At 37.8% G+C, this 14,991-nt stretch overlaps 1 protein-coding gene across 7 annotated transcripts in view; it reads left to right on the forward strand.

Moving 5' to 3' along the window:
- The window catches only part of TP63 (tumor protein p63), a 267,496-nt gene that overhangs the window by 175,441 nt on the left and 77,064 nt on the right, over nt 1-14,991 (forward strand). For all 7 annotated transcript variants that reach the window (XM_011961604.1, XM_011961606.1, XM_011961609.1 and 4 more), the window contains one exon: nt 3,493-3,747. In XM_011961604.1, coding sequence (XP_011816994.1) covers nt 3,493-3,747 — 255 coding nt within the window. The remainder of the gene's footprint in view (nt 1-3,492; nt 3,748-14,991) is intronic.

The raw sequence follows: 14,991 nt of genomic DNA on the forward strand, positions 1-14,991 counted from the left end.
AGCTGAGATCTGGCCACTGCACTCCAGTCCCGGCGACAGAGCGAGACTCTGCCTCAAAAAAAAAAAAAAAAGAAATATAGTTTCTGCTTCTTTGTTGCTTCTCAATTGTTCAGTCTTACTTTCATTCCAAAGGACTCTTTTGTGACTCCTCAGTAAATGGAATTTTCCCTTTCTTTTTCTTAATATCCATAAAATCAGTTTACTTAAGAAATCATATAGCAATATACAGCCTAAACCCTAAACCCTTTTTCAAAATTGTCATTAGCTTTTTTTATTCATTAAAACATTTTCATCTCATTAAAAATGATTTCTTCCTTTAAAATTTCCCAGAAAGTATGACCTTTTTATTTTCTGCTGTTCAGTTTAAATACATCATCAAAGACAGATGATTATTAATGTTATATGAACATAACAGGAGATTTATAAACCAGAAATGTATTTTCTGGGAACCAACTTTCAAGTTGCTCAGGTAAGTTTTATTAATTTCACCGGTGAAGCCCTAGGATAAAGCAGTGCCTAAATCAGGCTTGTTTACTCTCGGCATTATATGGCACCAAACACTGTTTTAGGACAGTGGAAGAACAGCCTGGGAGGCCTTCAGCCTGAACCAGCCTTGTCCAGGCCCACCCCCAAGGAGAAACAGGCAGGAAGGCCAGTTAGTGTGCAAAGTAGCATGGCTTATTTTGAGGTCCCGTTAATTGTTGGTCAACAAAACAGTGGCAGGATTTGAAGAAAGAAATGTATTGCAGCAGAGTCACCATATACTTTGAACTGCAAAGGGAGACTGAGGAAATGTTGCCTTAAGGCCAAAAACCCTGGCTCAAAACACAGGTTCCTCAGGTGGCTCAGAGGCAGACCAAGTTCACCAAGTCAAGGACATTTTCCTGCTACCCCCCTGGGGATAGAGGCCTTCACCAAACCACCCTGGACATGGATCTCCTGCTGTTCAGAACCCACTCAATCAAGAACAGAAGCAAAGCTTTTTTTTTTTTTTTGGCCCCTTACATGGAATTTTCCCTTTTTTTAAGTCCTTGTTGAATTGAAGAGTGTTTGCTCACTGGCTTTTAAAGTGTGGTCCCGAAACTTTTTTCTTCATTTATATTGGGTTAAAAAAAAATCAAGGGGCCCAGGCGTCTTTGTTCTCATCCAAGCCCACAATTAGCTGGGGTTCCTTCTGTGCAGCTAGAGGCAGGAGGGAAGGGGGTGGCCCAACAGGCGTTTTACTGCCTGCGAGAAAGTGCTGTGAGTTTCTTTGTCCTTTTTGTCAGGGACGGCTGCCTCCCTAATTGTACTGCTGTAGGAGGCACGTGCCTTTGGAAGCATTATCTGATTCCTACAGGACATTCAGGAGTGCTTTGTATACTGACCCTTAACTTCAACACAAAGAGTATCTTCTCAATCCCCTTCCCAGGCTGTTGCCTCAGGCTTGGATACCTAAGAACTGTAGTTCAGCCCCGGTGGGGACCATTTATATGGGATCAGGTTTTATTTTTTTGTCCCCTAGTTGTCTTACCTGCAGCTTGGCCACACTCACCAGGAGAGAAAGCCGAAGATGGTGGATAAGCTGTGGATAGCAGCTATAGAAGTCAGAGCGGAGACGAGGCGAGACAAACAGCTGCTCTTGTCAGCATGGGGATAAGAGTAAAGAGATTAATAGTTATTTGAAGAGCAAATGGGGACATGGCATTTGGCAGTGGAATGCGAATGCATGAATGTAATGGAATGGGCATGCGACTAGTAATATTTAGACAAATGCTTCCCGGACTGAATGGAATGGCAGAGCCTACTTCTCCTCCCCCTGTGAAAATAATAATAATAATAATTAATAAAATAATTAAAAGTTTGAAATTTTAAAAAAGATAAGGCTAGCTCCTATTTCTTTGTACGTTTGTTCTTCTCTATAGTTTTACTTAATCTGGGACTCTCAGTTACATTTCAATTGAAGAGCTAGGCCCATTTCCTTTATAAAATATGTATGAATAGGACTGCCTTAATCTTGCTTTTGTGTTTTTTTCTCATTCATTAGATTGATGAAACAAGATTTCTATGTGTTGGAAGGTTTTACAAAGGAAAAACAACTGTACCATAAGCTGGTTGCCCCTTCTGTTCATTTTGGCTCGGGTTTAGAAATGACGATAGGCTGATTTGCCTACTCAGACTGACAGTTTTGATGGCATGGGCAGAGCCCTGAACTCTGAACCAGAAGATTCAGCTCCGAACGCCCCAGTCATTGTGTTAGCGGATGCTAGGGCAAAGGCTTTACCTCTCTGATAGTAATACAGTAAAGTTTTCTTTTTCTTTTTTTTTTTTTTTTTTTTTGAGACGGAGTCTCGTGCCCAGGCTGGAGTGCAGTGGCCGGATCTCAGCTCACTGCAAGCTCCGCCTCCTGGGTTTAGGCCATTCTCCTGCCTCAGCCTCCCGAGTAGCTGGGACTACAGGCGCCCGCCACTTCGCCCGGCTAGTATTTTGTATTTTTTAGTAGAGACGGGGTTTCACGATCTCCTGACCTCGTGATCCGCCCGTCTCGGCCTCCCAAAGTGCTGGGATTACAGGCTTGAACCACCGCGCCCGGCCAAAGTTTTCTATACAGTAAACTGAGGCAAAATTAATTTATTCTTTCATAAATATGTTCTTGAGTACTTTCACGCTGTGCTTGGGCCCATTCACATAGAAGACATAAAAACATCTGGCAGAAGGAAATACGTGAGCTAATGTATTTTTGAATTACATTGAGCGTAGAATTTTCTTCATAACTAGTTGGTATTTCTCTTACAAATGTTCTACTCTAGAAAAGAATAAATTTCTATTAAGAAAATGAAAGAACAAATAAAAAAAATTAGACCAGTTTGGATGATTTCCTAGCATGTTACTTTTTAAAATACATAGTTGGGTCTCCCTAACCCTGCTACGCATGGTCCTCCAGGCTTTGTGACACCAGTCCTTAGGGGGCTGGGTGATACACTATTGGTACTCTGGGACAGAAGGTAGAATTGTACGACTAAGAGAAAATTCGAAGGTCACTTGATTTTGCCCCCTATGCAACAATTTAGCACTTAAATCCCCTCTGGAACATACCTACCAAGTGGTCTTTCTCATTTTGTGTAACATGCCCCCCACCACCCCCCAACAACCTCAAAATGGAATGACAGGCGGTATTCATTTAAAGACTTCCTAAGCAGCTACTGAGCACTGGGAACGTTTTGCCTAGTTTGTGAATAAGCATATACTCTACTTTCAAATGCTCTTTAGGAAGTCAGTCTCCAGAGGGGGCACGTAGAGCTGAGTGATCTGGAAAAGCCATTATACACACACACATGCTCAGACTTCTCTTGTTTTCTCTGTTTGTCAAAAATCAACGGTTTTACTTTGAATGTGAAGTGTTTCCGACCTGAGGTCCATCTCTGTAGAATGCATTCACCCATGGATGCCTTTTTTGGAGCAATGATCTGTGGCTTCAACGGCTAATATTGGGGTTTCTGGGTGTCCTTGCAGCCACAGTACACGAACCTGGGGCTCTTGAACAGCATGGACCAGCAGATTCAGAACGGCTCCTCGTCCACCAGTCCCTATAACACAGACCATGCGCAGAACAGCGTCACGGCGCCCTCGCCCTACGCGCAGCCCAGCTCCACCTTCGATGCCCTCTCGCCATCACCCGCCATCCCCTCCAACACCGACTACCCGGGCCCGCACAGTTTCGACGTGTCCTTCCAGCAGTCGAGCACCGCCAAGTCGGCCACCTGGACGGTAAGAGCAGCGGGCACGCACATGCCTGACCCCAGTCCAAGGACGGGCTTCGCCATATCCCAGGGATTTCTCCCCCTTCCCAGTTTAGCGATTCCACGTTCAATGGTGGAAAATTTGCCTTTGAATATTTAATACTGAACCAGAGAGAGAGAGAGAGTGCCAGTTAGTGGGAAAAGTCCCAGTTTAGGAAGCAAGCGTCTGCATTCTAGCCAGCTCCTGGCAACTTCAGTCAGTGCGCTCCTGCCTGCTTCACACTGTTGTATATGAAAGTTGATGGCAAAGTAAAGAGCACTGTGCCAACAAGAAGTATCATAATCATGGGATATGTGTTTACAGTCTCCAGAAAAGTGTTTACCAGTCTCATTATTGTCGAAGAAGTAAGTGTCACATTAAGGTGTGATTTTAAAAACTGAATAAAATAATAAATATAGTGTTATAAAAATTCAGAAAATAAAATCCTATTTATGAAGGAAGGATGAATATGTTTATACATGTAGGTATCAATAAATTATAATTTATCAGTAAATTGTATAATTTCTTATAATAAATTACTATTTATTGTAATAATTTATCAGTGAATTATGATTTATTGATATGTATATATTTATTTAATTTAGAAATATTCTTTTCGTAAAGGAAGCCCTTAAATATACATATCAGAGCCCTGAATTAGTCCAAAGAAATTGTTTAAAAAAATCTTTCTGCATATAAGTTTTCTAAGGAAGCATGGAATTTTCTTTTCATAAATTAGGAAGATGCAAGAATTAGTCCAAAGAAATTGTTTTAAAAAATCTTTCTGTATATAGCTTTTCTAAGGAAGCGTGGAATTTTCTTTTTCATAAATTTGATACAAGAATATTTTATTTCAAAGTGCATTTTGAAATGTATTATAACACGAATAAAGCTCAAGTATAAAAGAGGACACCTACAAAGTTGGTTTTAAGTGGTTGATCAAAGAATGTTCAAGACCAAAGTGCTATGTTTGTCAAACAACTTAATGTCTATATGGATTGTAGAAATGCTTCCAAATATCATCATCTTAATAAAAGGTAGCTTTAGAATTGTTTTGACAGTTTTTTCCCTCTTTGACAAATAGGTTTCTTTGGAAAGCATTTCTATGTTTATCTTATATATAGTACCTAGTTCATTCCAGTCTTTAGTTGTGTATTTTATAAAATGATCTGCATGCATAAAACCTATTACACTCTAACATCATTTTACATCCATTTCCTCCTTTTCACCTCCTTTCTTTGTGAAGTACACAGGACAAGTTTTGTAAGTCGCACTGTACTAGCGAGGAAAGCTGAAGAAGTTGGAGGTTAAGTTAAGAGGCATGCCTAAAGTTACAGAAACTTGTGTGTAGCTGGGCTTGGTTTTCATTTCTTCTTCCCTCTCACTGGATTGCATCCTTTCCTTCAACCATTTTATATCAGGATCTCCCCAAATTGTCTAAAAATTAATGTTATTTTAGTTCTTTCCTCTTGTGGTTTGAGAAATAAGTCCCCTGTGGCTCATATTTCAACTGTAGAGCAAAAGTATCAGCTTAAAACTTGATCTCTCCTCCACTTGTTACTCATAAATTGTGTCATAATCCTTAGTTTCCTTTACATTTATAATTCTGGAGGCGATGGATACTGCAGGTGAGTAAACTTAGAGTTTATAGGCTTCAAATAGTTGGTTGATTGATCTAAGTAGGATCTTGCTAAAGAGCCACTAGAATAACCATTTTATAAATGGAGCACTGATATCTCTTAGGTCACCAACTGGACATTTGCAATCACCAGTCTTCAAAGCTGACAGTTCTTAGTTTAGTTTACTCCGCCAGGGCTCCACTGTATGAGGAGTGGGCATGTCTGACGAGATGATGGGCATCTTAGAGCTGCTAAATGAATAATCGCTTTTTTTCCCTGTAAAATTGTTAGAAAACCATGGAGATGAAGCTTGGTGTAAGTAAGACATCAGATTAGTTATCCTTCCCTGTCCCTTCCTCACTACTTTCTCATATAGAAATCTTAAAGTCAGCTGGGCGTGATGGGCGCACACCTCTAATTCCAGCACTTTGGGAGGCTGAGGCGGGTGGGTCATGAGGTCAGGAGTTGAAGACCAGCCTGGCCAACATAGTGAAACCCTGTCTCTACTAAAAATACAAAAATTAGCCAGACGTGGTGGCGGGTGCCTGTAGTCTCAGCTACTGGGGAGACTGAGAAAGGAGAATCACTTGAACCCAGGAGGCAGAGGTTGTGGCGAGCTGAGATCGCACCACTGCACTCCAGCCTGGGCAACAGAGCAAGAGTCTGTCTCCCCACTCCAAAAAAAAAAAAAAAAACTAAAGTTATTTTCCAGTTTAGCACAATCCTAAACCATCAATCAAAGCCCCTCTTTCAGAGAATTGTCTCACTCAAAAAGATTGGAGATCTCTGCCAAAATCGTAGGTTTAAAAGAAAAGAAAATATTCTGGAGGAGTACGCTGGTAAAATTTCCTTACATGTGACAGCAGTAATATCAGTGGCCTGAGAAAAGGGCTGCACTGTGATGATGAGCAAAGAACACTGACTGGGAGACAGAAAACCTGTGTCCGGTCTTGATCATTGATGCACACTTAGCCAAGTCACTTTATCTTTCTAAAATTCAGTCTGTGCCTCAGATCAGAAAGAGGATGAGGATGGTGAAACCTACTCTGTTTTCTTAAGGTGAGATGATAGTATTAATAATTAACATAGAAAGTTTTTAGAAGGACTTTGGTTCTTACTGATATATCATCTGCCATTCGTGAGTGTCCTTGGTTAAGTGATTTTGCGTCTCTTGGATTTTTGTTCAATTTGCTGCATTCTACCTATACATTTTACAATAAGGTTTCTACTCATTTATCACATGGTAATTATATTTTTATTAAATTTCTTTCTTGTTCACAACCAGGCTTATTTCAGGCCCAGTTACATTTCTTCTAAATTAAGGTACTTGAACCCTTATCTGAACAGCTACTGAGATCATCTAAAATGATGTAAGTTTTTCGTCATGGATACCTGCATCTTAGCTTCTAATTCTTTGAGCCAAATTATATATCTTCATGTTTATTTAATTTAATTTAATTTAATTTAATTTAATTTAATTTATTTTTTGAGACAGAGTCTTGCTCTGTTGCCCAGGCTGGAGTGCAGTGGCGTGATCTCGGCTCACTGCAAGCTCCGCCTCCTGGGTTCACGCCATTCTCCTGCCTCAGCCTCCCGAGTAGCTGGAACTACAGGCGCCCACCACCACGCCCAGCCAATTTTTTGTATTTTTAGTAGAGACAGGGTTTCACCCTATTAGCCAGGATTTTCTCCATCTCCTGTCCTCGTGATCCGCCTGCCTCAGCCTCCCAAAGTGTTGGGATTACAGGCGTGAGCCACCACACCCGGCCTAGCCTCATGTTTATAAACAGACTTCCCATTTTAAAAAGGATTTTTTCATATATTTGTCTCAGTTGAGCCTCATAACCAAGTTTGTAATCCCCAGTTTTATAGATGAGGAAACTCGGAGACATAAAGGTCACATGGCTAATAACCAGCCAAGGGTGGGGAAGAATCCAGGCCTTTCTCACCCCAATTCAAGTCTCTCCACCATCCTACTTAGACTGTCTCTCCTCTGGATTGAGAGCAGGGAGGGGCATACAGGAGCAGGCAGTGCCTGTGTAGTTTGGAGCTTGCCTCTTATGTCACAGAGTCCAACTGGTAGAGAAATTTTTTGTGCCTTATCATACGACACCTATTTCTTAGGCATTTGTCCTTTTTAAAGCAGTTTTTCAAAATAAAATGCTGCATTTTAGAACTGCCCACAAACTGGAAGAAACAGAAGCAGCTGTCATTAGAGGGAGGTCATGTTTATCGCATAGTCTTCTGGTAATTCTTTAATAAAAATATTCTTAGTACCATTTTATCACTTGCAATCCTTTCATGTCAGGTTTTCTTTTGTAACTTTTCTGGTTTTACCATCAGGATTACTGTCAAAATATAGCTAATATATTTAAAATATATGTGCATTTTTCCTTTGCTTTTCTGTGTTTTAAATAACAAATGTGATTGTGTTTCCAGTTCTACAAAAATATGGTATTTATTTTAAACTTCTTTCAATGAAATGAGGTAAAATAAGACAACATTTTTCATCTTCTCTGTTTCACACACACATACGTACACCACAAACCAACATTTACTTTAGTTTCAGATTTTCTTATTTCCACAATTTAATTGATACTAGTTACAGAGGCCTACCATTTAATATAATGTAGTGCTGGTCTAGCATTGTAGCTGGGAATTGTTCATCATAGAACAGTTGAAAGAATGGTAGTGTGGAGATGGCAAGAAACTGAAATTCAGATTTCAACTATGAAACTTACTAACAGTATATGGGATTTTCACCAAAAATTCAATGTCTCTAAACCTTACTTTTCTCCCTTACAAATGGGAACATTAATACTTTCCTTATCATGAAGATTACTTCATGTAAACATACCTATTAGCACCTAGCTGCTCATATGGTCCCAAGTGTTTATTGAGTCTGAATTTTAATTTCTTCGGTTTGTGAGTTTATTGTCGTTTTGTTGAGGCTTCGACAAAACTTTAGTACCTTTAGTTGTACTAAAGGTAACCATTTGAGAGAATGAAAAATAAAATTCCAACTAATGTTTTCTTCTTAATGCTTTTGGGTTATTAACATGCACACTTTATAGAGGGACTGTGATACTATCCACTATCCAAATATATGACTAGATGGTAAAGGGTGGTAACAGCCTCTCCTGAATGCAGACTTCTGCAGGCTGGCTCTGCCGCTTTCCGAAGCCTGCCCAAGCCAGATGTAGGTTCTCCTTACCAGTGCAAGGAAACGCCGTTTCCAGATTTAAGAGCCTGTTGATTTCTGACATTCGTTCCTCATTTTTAATCTGAGGCTTCATTATGGGAATGCCTTTTTGTATTCTTGGTGTTAAAGAATAACAGTGGGCCTTACTTACTGCAGAGTCAGCATATTAATGTACAAACTGCTGGAAGCAACCTAATCAGTCACCAGTGAAAAACTGGTGGCGTTAATAAATTGTGGTATATTATAAGAAATAACCATATGGCCATTAGAAAGAATTCTCTGCACTGATAAGGAAGGCTGTGGAAGTTGCTGGTGAGGGAAAAAGAAAGCTTTCTGTGGCACCTGCTTGAGAATTGAGAGTCCTGGTAAGGAACCCCGCTTGCAGGGGGGAGCGTTTCTTTGTGCTTCACTCTAGTGATGAGGCTTCTTGGTGAATACAGGTCAGTCTGTCTCAGTTATTGGTCTCACACACCTTTGCCCGTTTGAGAGCTATTTTTCACAGCTCATGATACAAGAGTACTCTCCGTGTTCTCACGCCATGAAAGTCCTCAGGTTGTTTTTTTGTTTTGTTGTTTTTTAAATTGTGCTCAGACTGAAGTAAGGATCCTACCCTTGGGACATAGGATCACTTTTTGCTGGTGTATCTTTCTCCTGTCATTGACCTCAAGGTCTTGTATGGCAGACAGCCTGATCTAGCGCCCAGCACAATGTCCAGCATACGGTAAACCTTTAATAAATGGGGAGAAACTCTTTTTCTCATAATTAAAGGAAACAATTGTCGTTCCCAGCAGGAGCCCTCAATTCTGACTCTGTTAACTGCCCATGAATTTGTTCCCTTCAGCCTTCACCCATGATTTATAGAGAGCGTTCTTCCTTTGCCTTTCTTAACCATGCCAGCTTCGTGTCATGTTCAGAGCTTTGGAGAATTTGACTTGAGCAAGTGGAGAGATTAGGGAGGTGGCGTTTGAAAGGGGAACAGCCAGTTCCCGGGAGAGTTCCATTGATCTCAGCCTACGGGTCTTGGGCTCGCAAGCTCACTCCCTTTGGCTCCCCAGGCAGGCTGAGATGCGGCCTGCGGCCCACCCTCCCTGTCATCAGGTTACCTGTAATGTAAGACTTTTAGAAAAAGGCTGCCAGCTCTGCAGAAATCTAATGCAACCCAGCCAGTTGCGTGGCCCTCTGGAATTTAGAGACTCTCAAGAATAGCCCATCAAAGGACAAGATGTACAGACAAACTCCTCGATGGTAAATAAGATTTATCAGTTTTCTTTCACAATGGAAGCACTTCCCCCATTAAAGTCTGAGTGTCCTCTGGGGCTTGATCTAATCTTACAATTGAGTGGCTGTTAGATTTTATTGGTGAGGGACAGAAGTCAGTAGCTCGTGCCACCAATACGTGGGTTCGTGTTTATCATAACAAGATAATTTTCACTTCTTGCCATAGCTGTTTCATAAATCATGTAAGATATGTATCCAGTGCCTTTTTGTGCCTCTTCCATGAAGAAGAAAATAGTAACATTGAGCATATTAATCTGTTATCTAAGCTATTTCTTAGTTCACAGAGTATTGAGGAAGAATGTGCTAAATAAAGTGCTTAGAGATTCTTGGTGATGGTTCAAGTAACTCACCTCTAGGTTTTGGATTTAAAATGAATGTTCATTGTAAGACATGCTTCCGAAGAGTTGTTCCCTGGTCCAGAGCAGAATAACTGAATCCACATTCTTGCCAGAGTTTGTTTAGATTGACTCTAGGTTAGTGTATTTGTGATGAGCCAGTGTAATGCTTATCAACCTCCCATACTATTTTGAGTGATCTGTTCACTGCACCATGGAGTGTCTATTTAAAATTAAACTGATCTTGCATATGAACATTATAAAAACTATTGATTTTAAAAATGAATAATTTAAATAAAGCTTATATTTCTTTTCCTACTAAAAGAGTAACAGGAAAATCCTTTGCTTTTCCCTTTTCTTCTTTCTCCCTATTCTTCTCCTCTTCCCCCATTTCTTTTCCCCCCTTCCTTCTACTCCTTCTCTTTTTTCTTCATTTATGTTATTATTATTAGTTAATTTGGTTTTGTAGGTATCATCAGCTACATGGTATTTTTTTTTTAACTATAGCTTCACTCTTCTCCATAAATTAATATGGAGAACATGATATAAATCAATCAGCATGGAAATTTTTATCAATATTAAATTATCAGACCCTTTTCATATAACAAATCACTTTGATGAGTAATAATGGGCTGCTTTAGAGATAGCAAACTCAAATGTCACTGGGGTCAGGGAGGTAGCATAAATGAGCCAAATGATGAGTACAGAGACTGTGGCAAAATGAGCTTACATACTCTATCTACAAGGACATCTGCTTTACAATCCCAGACTGTTGTCACAGGGGAAAGCAGGCCTAGGATTAAATTATTTAAAATATTAAATGGTCACAATGTTAAACTATTAAATATTAATTTTTTAAAAGAGCAGCTAGGAACCTGGATTTGCATGTAATAACTTCATATCTTAAAATGATGAGAGTAATTCAAAAAGTACTTGTAAAACACAAAACAGTACACAGGCTTCATGCCATCCTGTGTAATGTGTTAGTGGTAACAAGGGGAGATTACTGAATGTTTAAATAAATTAACTGGAAGTTAGTTATTAAAATAACTAACATAACTGGAATCAACATCTAAGAGAAAGGTTACTAGCAGGTGTATTTTATTCAGAAATAATAATTCTTTATTCCTTTACAAAGTCATATAGGTTAATCTCTTGCTCCTTTTGACTAAGCAATACATTATCAGAACATATTTTTCTCAACTTATTTTCTTACAGCAAATGACCTTTCTGCTTCTCATTTTTATACCATTTTATGTTTTAAAAATCTAATGATATGCAGTGTTGGATACTTGGAATTTAGAAAAGTTTATTGTTTGTTTGTTCCTAGGCTTATCATTAGAGAATTATGGAATTCTGTAACTTAACTCCTTAAAATTGGCCAAAGTCATACTCAGAAAAGAGCTCTGAGATTTAGAGGGCTTCTAATCAATTTTCTCAGCTTACTAACAGATAGCTTATTTTTAATTAGCACATAGTGTGCCAGAACAAAAATCACCTGATAATTGAAGTACAAAGAGAAAATAAAGTCATAAGAACTTTTAATGACTCTAGAAAGCTGTATCACTAAGCTCAACAGAGATCCCTTAAAATGAACGTAAACTTAAAATCAGCCCTGAGTTATGTGTACCATTTATTGTGGGATTATTGCTCTTGGTACATTTCCATACATGAGCTTTGCACTTTCTCCTGTTCGCATGCCCCAAATAAGCTACTTCCATAACGTCACCACGTCTATGCAATGGTTCCTACCCGCTTTGGTAAAGGGCCGATGTATGCTTCTCATGAAAAGTATTTGGCAGTTTCAGCTGTCATGTCATGAATAAAAGCATATAACTGTATATAAAATAAAACCCCCTGGTTTTATATTTCAGCAGTTGGTATGTCTAGTCAGGTCACTGTGACTGAAAGGAGACTTGAGATAATGTAGCTTTCCAACAACTTCCAATTCTTCAAAATCAGAGAAGAGTTTATGGTAGAATAGAAAGATAATTCTTCAGTTCTTTGAAGCCCTGCAGACATTTTGTAGCTATGGAATGGTTTTTAGAAGGATGGATCCTGTAATGAGGCACACAGAGGCCTAAAGGTAATGATCTTAGTAGATTTCTCTCCTGTGGTTTTTAGTAATGATCATGACCCCCTATCATCAGGACCCCGCACGTGAAATTTAAAAGAAAATTTGATAGTAGTCAGAGACCCTAGATCTAATTTATTGTGAGGTAGATTAGGGAGGGATTCTCACTTTACAGATAGAATGAGACTTCTCATTTTAGTCTGAATTGAATAATGAAGATTCATGTGGGAAAAAAACAAAACACAAACTACAATTTGCCACCTTGTTATTGTATCAGAAAGGACTGAAAACAGAGCAGGGACCTTAATTTCTAATTGTGTTAGTACCAAACTTTCAAGTTCATTGATTAAATAGGAGTTCCTTCTTGGGTTAATGCCTAAGTTAGTATTTTTGTTTTGCTTCATGTGCTCTTCAGCCAGTATCATCTGCATTGAATCTTATAAAAACGATAATGAATAAGTTGAGGAGACTATTTCTAAAGACTTTTCCTTTGAGTGGTTTCCAAGTTGTATTAAATAAGAAGACTAATGATTACTTAAGGGTTCTCATTTGAATTTGAGAAGACATCTGACAGGCTCCCAAGGAGTGTGACTCATTAAGTAGAATACGGGACTCTGAAGGACAACGTTGGGGTACTAACAAGCTGTATGAACTGGGGCAGGTCTTTTGTCTCTGTCCTTATGTTAAATGAGTATTATAATTTTTACTTGGCAAGATTGCTGTGAGGCTTAATTAAAGTTTATAAAGTGCTTTGGGAGCCTGAGAGAAGAAGCTCTAAAAACATAATATGTTATTATCTCATCCTGGATTTTTGTTTTTAGATTTACCTGCTTGAATCTGTATCATAACGATGCTTGCAATTCAGGCAGTTTTCTGAGGTTTTTTATTTCGACAAAGACGTGAAATAAAACAACACAAATATATAAGTCTCTAGACATTAATATGGGTTGAAAAATTATACATAATTTTTTCTGATGTAAAAGAGTTTCTTCTTAAAAAATGTTTAATTAAATCTCATTTCTGTTAACCAGCTTTATTTTTTTTTTAAAGCACTTCAGTGTTTTATTGGTAACATTTTTGCAGAACCAGTAAAAAGTTTTAAAATGCTATCATCTTTACTGGGTCATGAGAAGAATTCACTCCATTTAAAAAATGTAAATACATATTTAAATGTAAATAAATATGCACATTTAGATACATATAAATATATTACTCCAGCTGAATAACAATGGAATTTATTTACAATAATTAGAATTTGATAATTTGGGCTAGAAAGATATTCCTTCCTTCTATCTTTCTGCCTTACTTTCTCTTTCTACTGTGTGTTCATTTGAGATTTTCATATTTATAAAATATAAAAATGTATATAGAGCCCTGGAGTTAATACAAATTGCTCGAAAATTCTTTTATTCTTACTTTGTATTCTTGAAAAACAAATCACATTTTCCCATAAGAACAATGTCATAATTATGGATAACATTTCTGACCAAGGTATTATCATCAAGTAAGTCATAGATATATTTAACTCTATGTCATAAAAGCAAAGCTATTACCACCATAAGCCACTGTAATTATTTGAAATAGCAAAATGATTCTCATTGTCATATAAAGTTTGCTTAAATATTTTGTATGCCTTGACATGTATGTATTGTTTACTTATAAAATGTTATTTTTATAAACTTATCTAGAACCGACTGCTATTATAACAAATACTTTAACATTTCGGCATGCCATAATTTTGATCCATTTCATGGGGAATAATTTGAGAAGCCTATGTTTCTCAAAATTTTCATAGGAAAATTAGAATGGATACTTGTATAATTCCTATTACTAGTAATGATGCTCAAAAAAATTCTGTAGTGTAGGTCAGTCTTCATTTTAAGCAGTTGAATCCATTTTTAATGACATTACTTAAGAATTTTTGCTTGTAAAAGAAAAAAACTGTATCTGATTGAATTTGAAAATGTAGTTTTGGAGTGTATTTACTCTTCCTGCCTGATGCCCCTCCCAAAACAGATCAGTCTTGAGGAAATAAAAGCCCTTCAAAGACAGCTAGATATGAGAAGAGTTTGAATTGCTAATGGGGAGACTCCTAGACCTTTGCCTTGATGTTAGAAAAGGAATTTGAGGACATGATTTGTGTGTTAGACCCAGAGTTTGTCTTTAAACACAATTCAAGTTTATCCCCTTTCTTATAACCTTTCCATACAAAACCATGGATTTAGTGAATAAAGCATTTGGAAAATGGTGGATAGTTGATAGATAAAGCAGACTGACCAACAGGTAAACATAGAAAGTATTTTCGTAATAGGAATTTGGAATAACTTTTTCTATATTCCCAAGTTAGAATGGATGCCTAGAAAATGGATCCTTATTGTGATGATTAAAAATCTCTTTTTGAACTAAGACACGTAAGAAAGTAACCTTTTTCTCCTTTGCTTATTCTCCCAACCAGGCTGTGTTGAAGTTATACAAGTGTAAGTAAATGTACATTGCTTTTAAAAATGCTTTAGTCTAATTTTGTTACCTTTAAGTTTAGATACTTGGCAAATAATTATTTTTGATATTGCTTAAATCAGTCTTTTACAAGTAGAATTGTCAACATCCAAGAGTTACCAAAAGATATTTCATTCTTCAGATTTTTATTGTTCTTTCACAGTACTCACTGGTAATGGATTATATCTTACCTTTTTTTTTTTTTTTTTTTTTTTTTTTTTTTTTTTT

The sequence above is a fragment of the Colobus angolensis genome, unplaced genomic scaffold (assembly GCF_000951035.1).
Source record: "Colobus angolensis palliatus isolate OR3802 unplaced genomic scaffold, Cang.pa_1.0 Scaffold56, whole genome shotgun sequence".
In the NCBI taxonomy this organism is placed as follows: Eukaryota; Metazoa; Chordata; class Mammalia; order Primates; family Cercopithecidae; genus Colobus; species Colobus angolensis.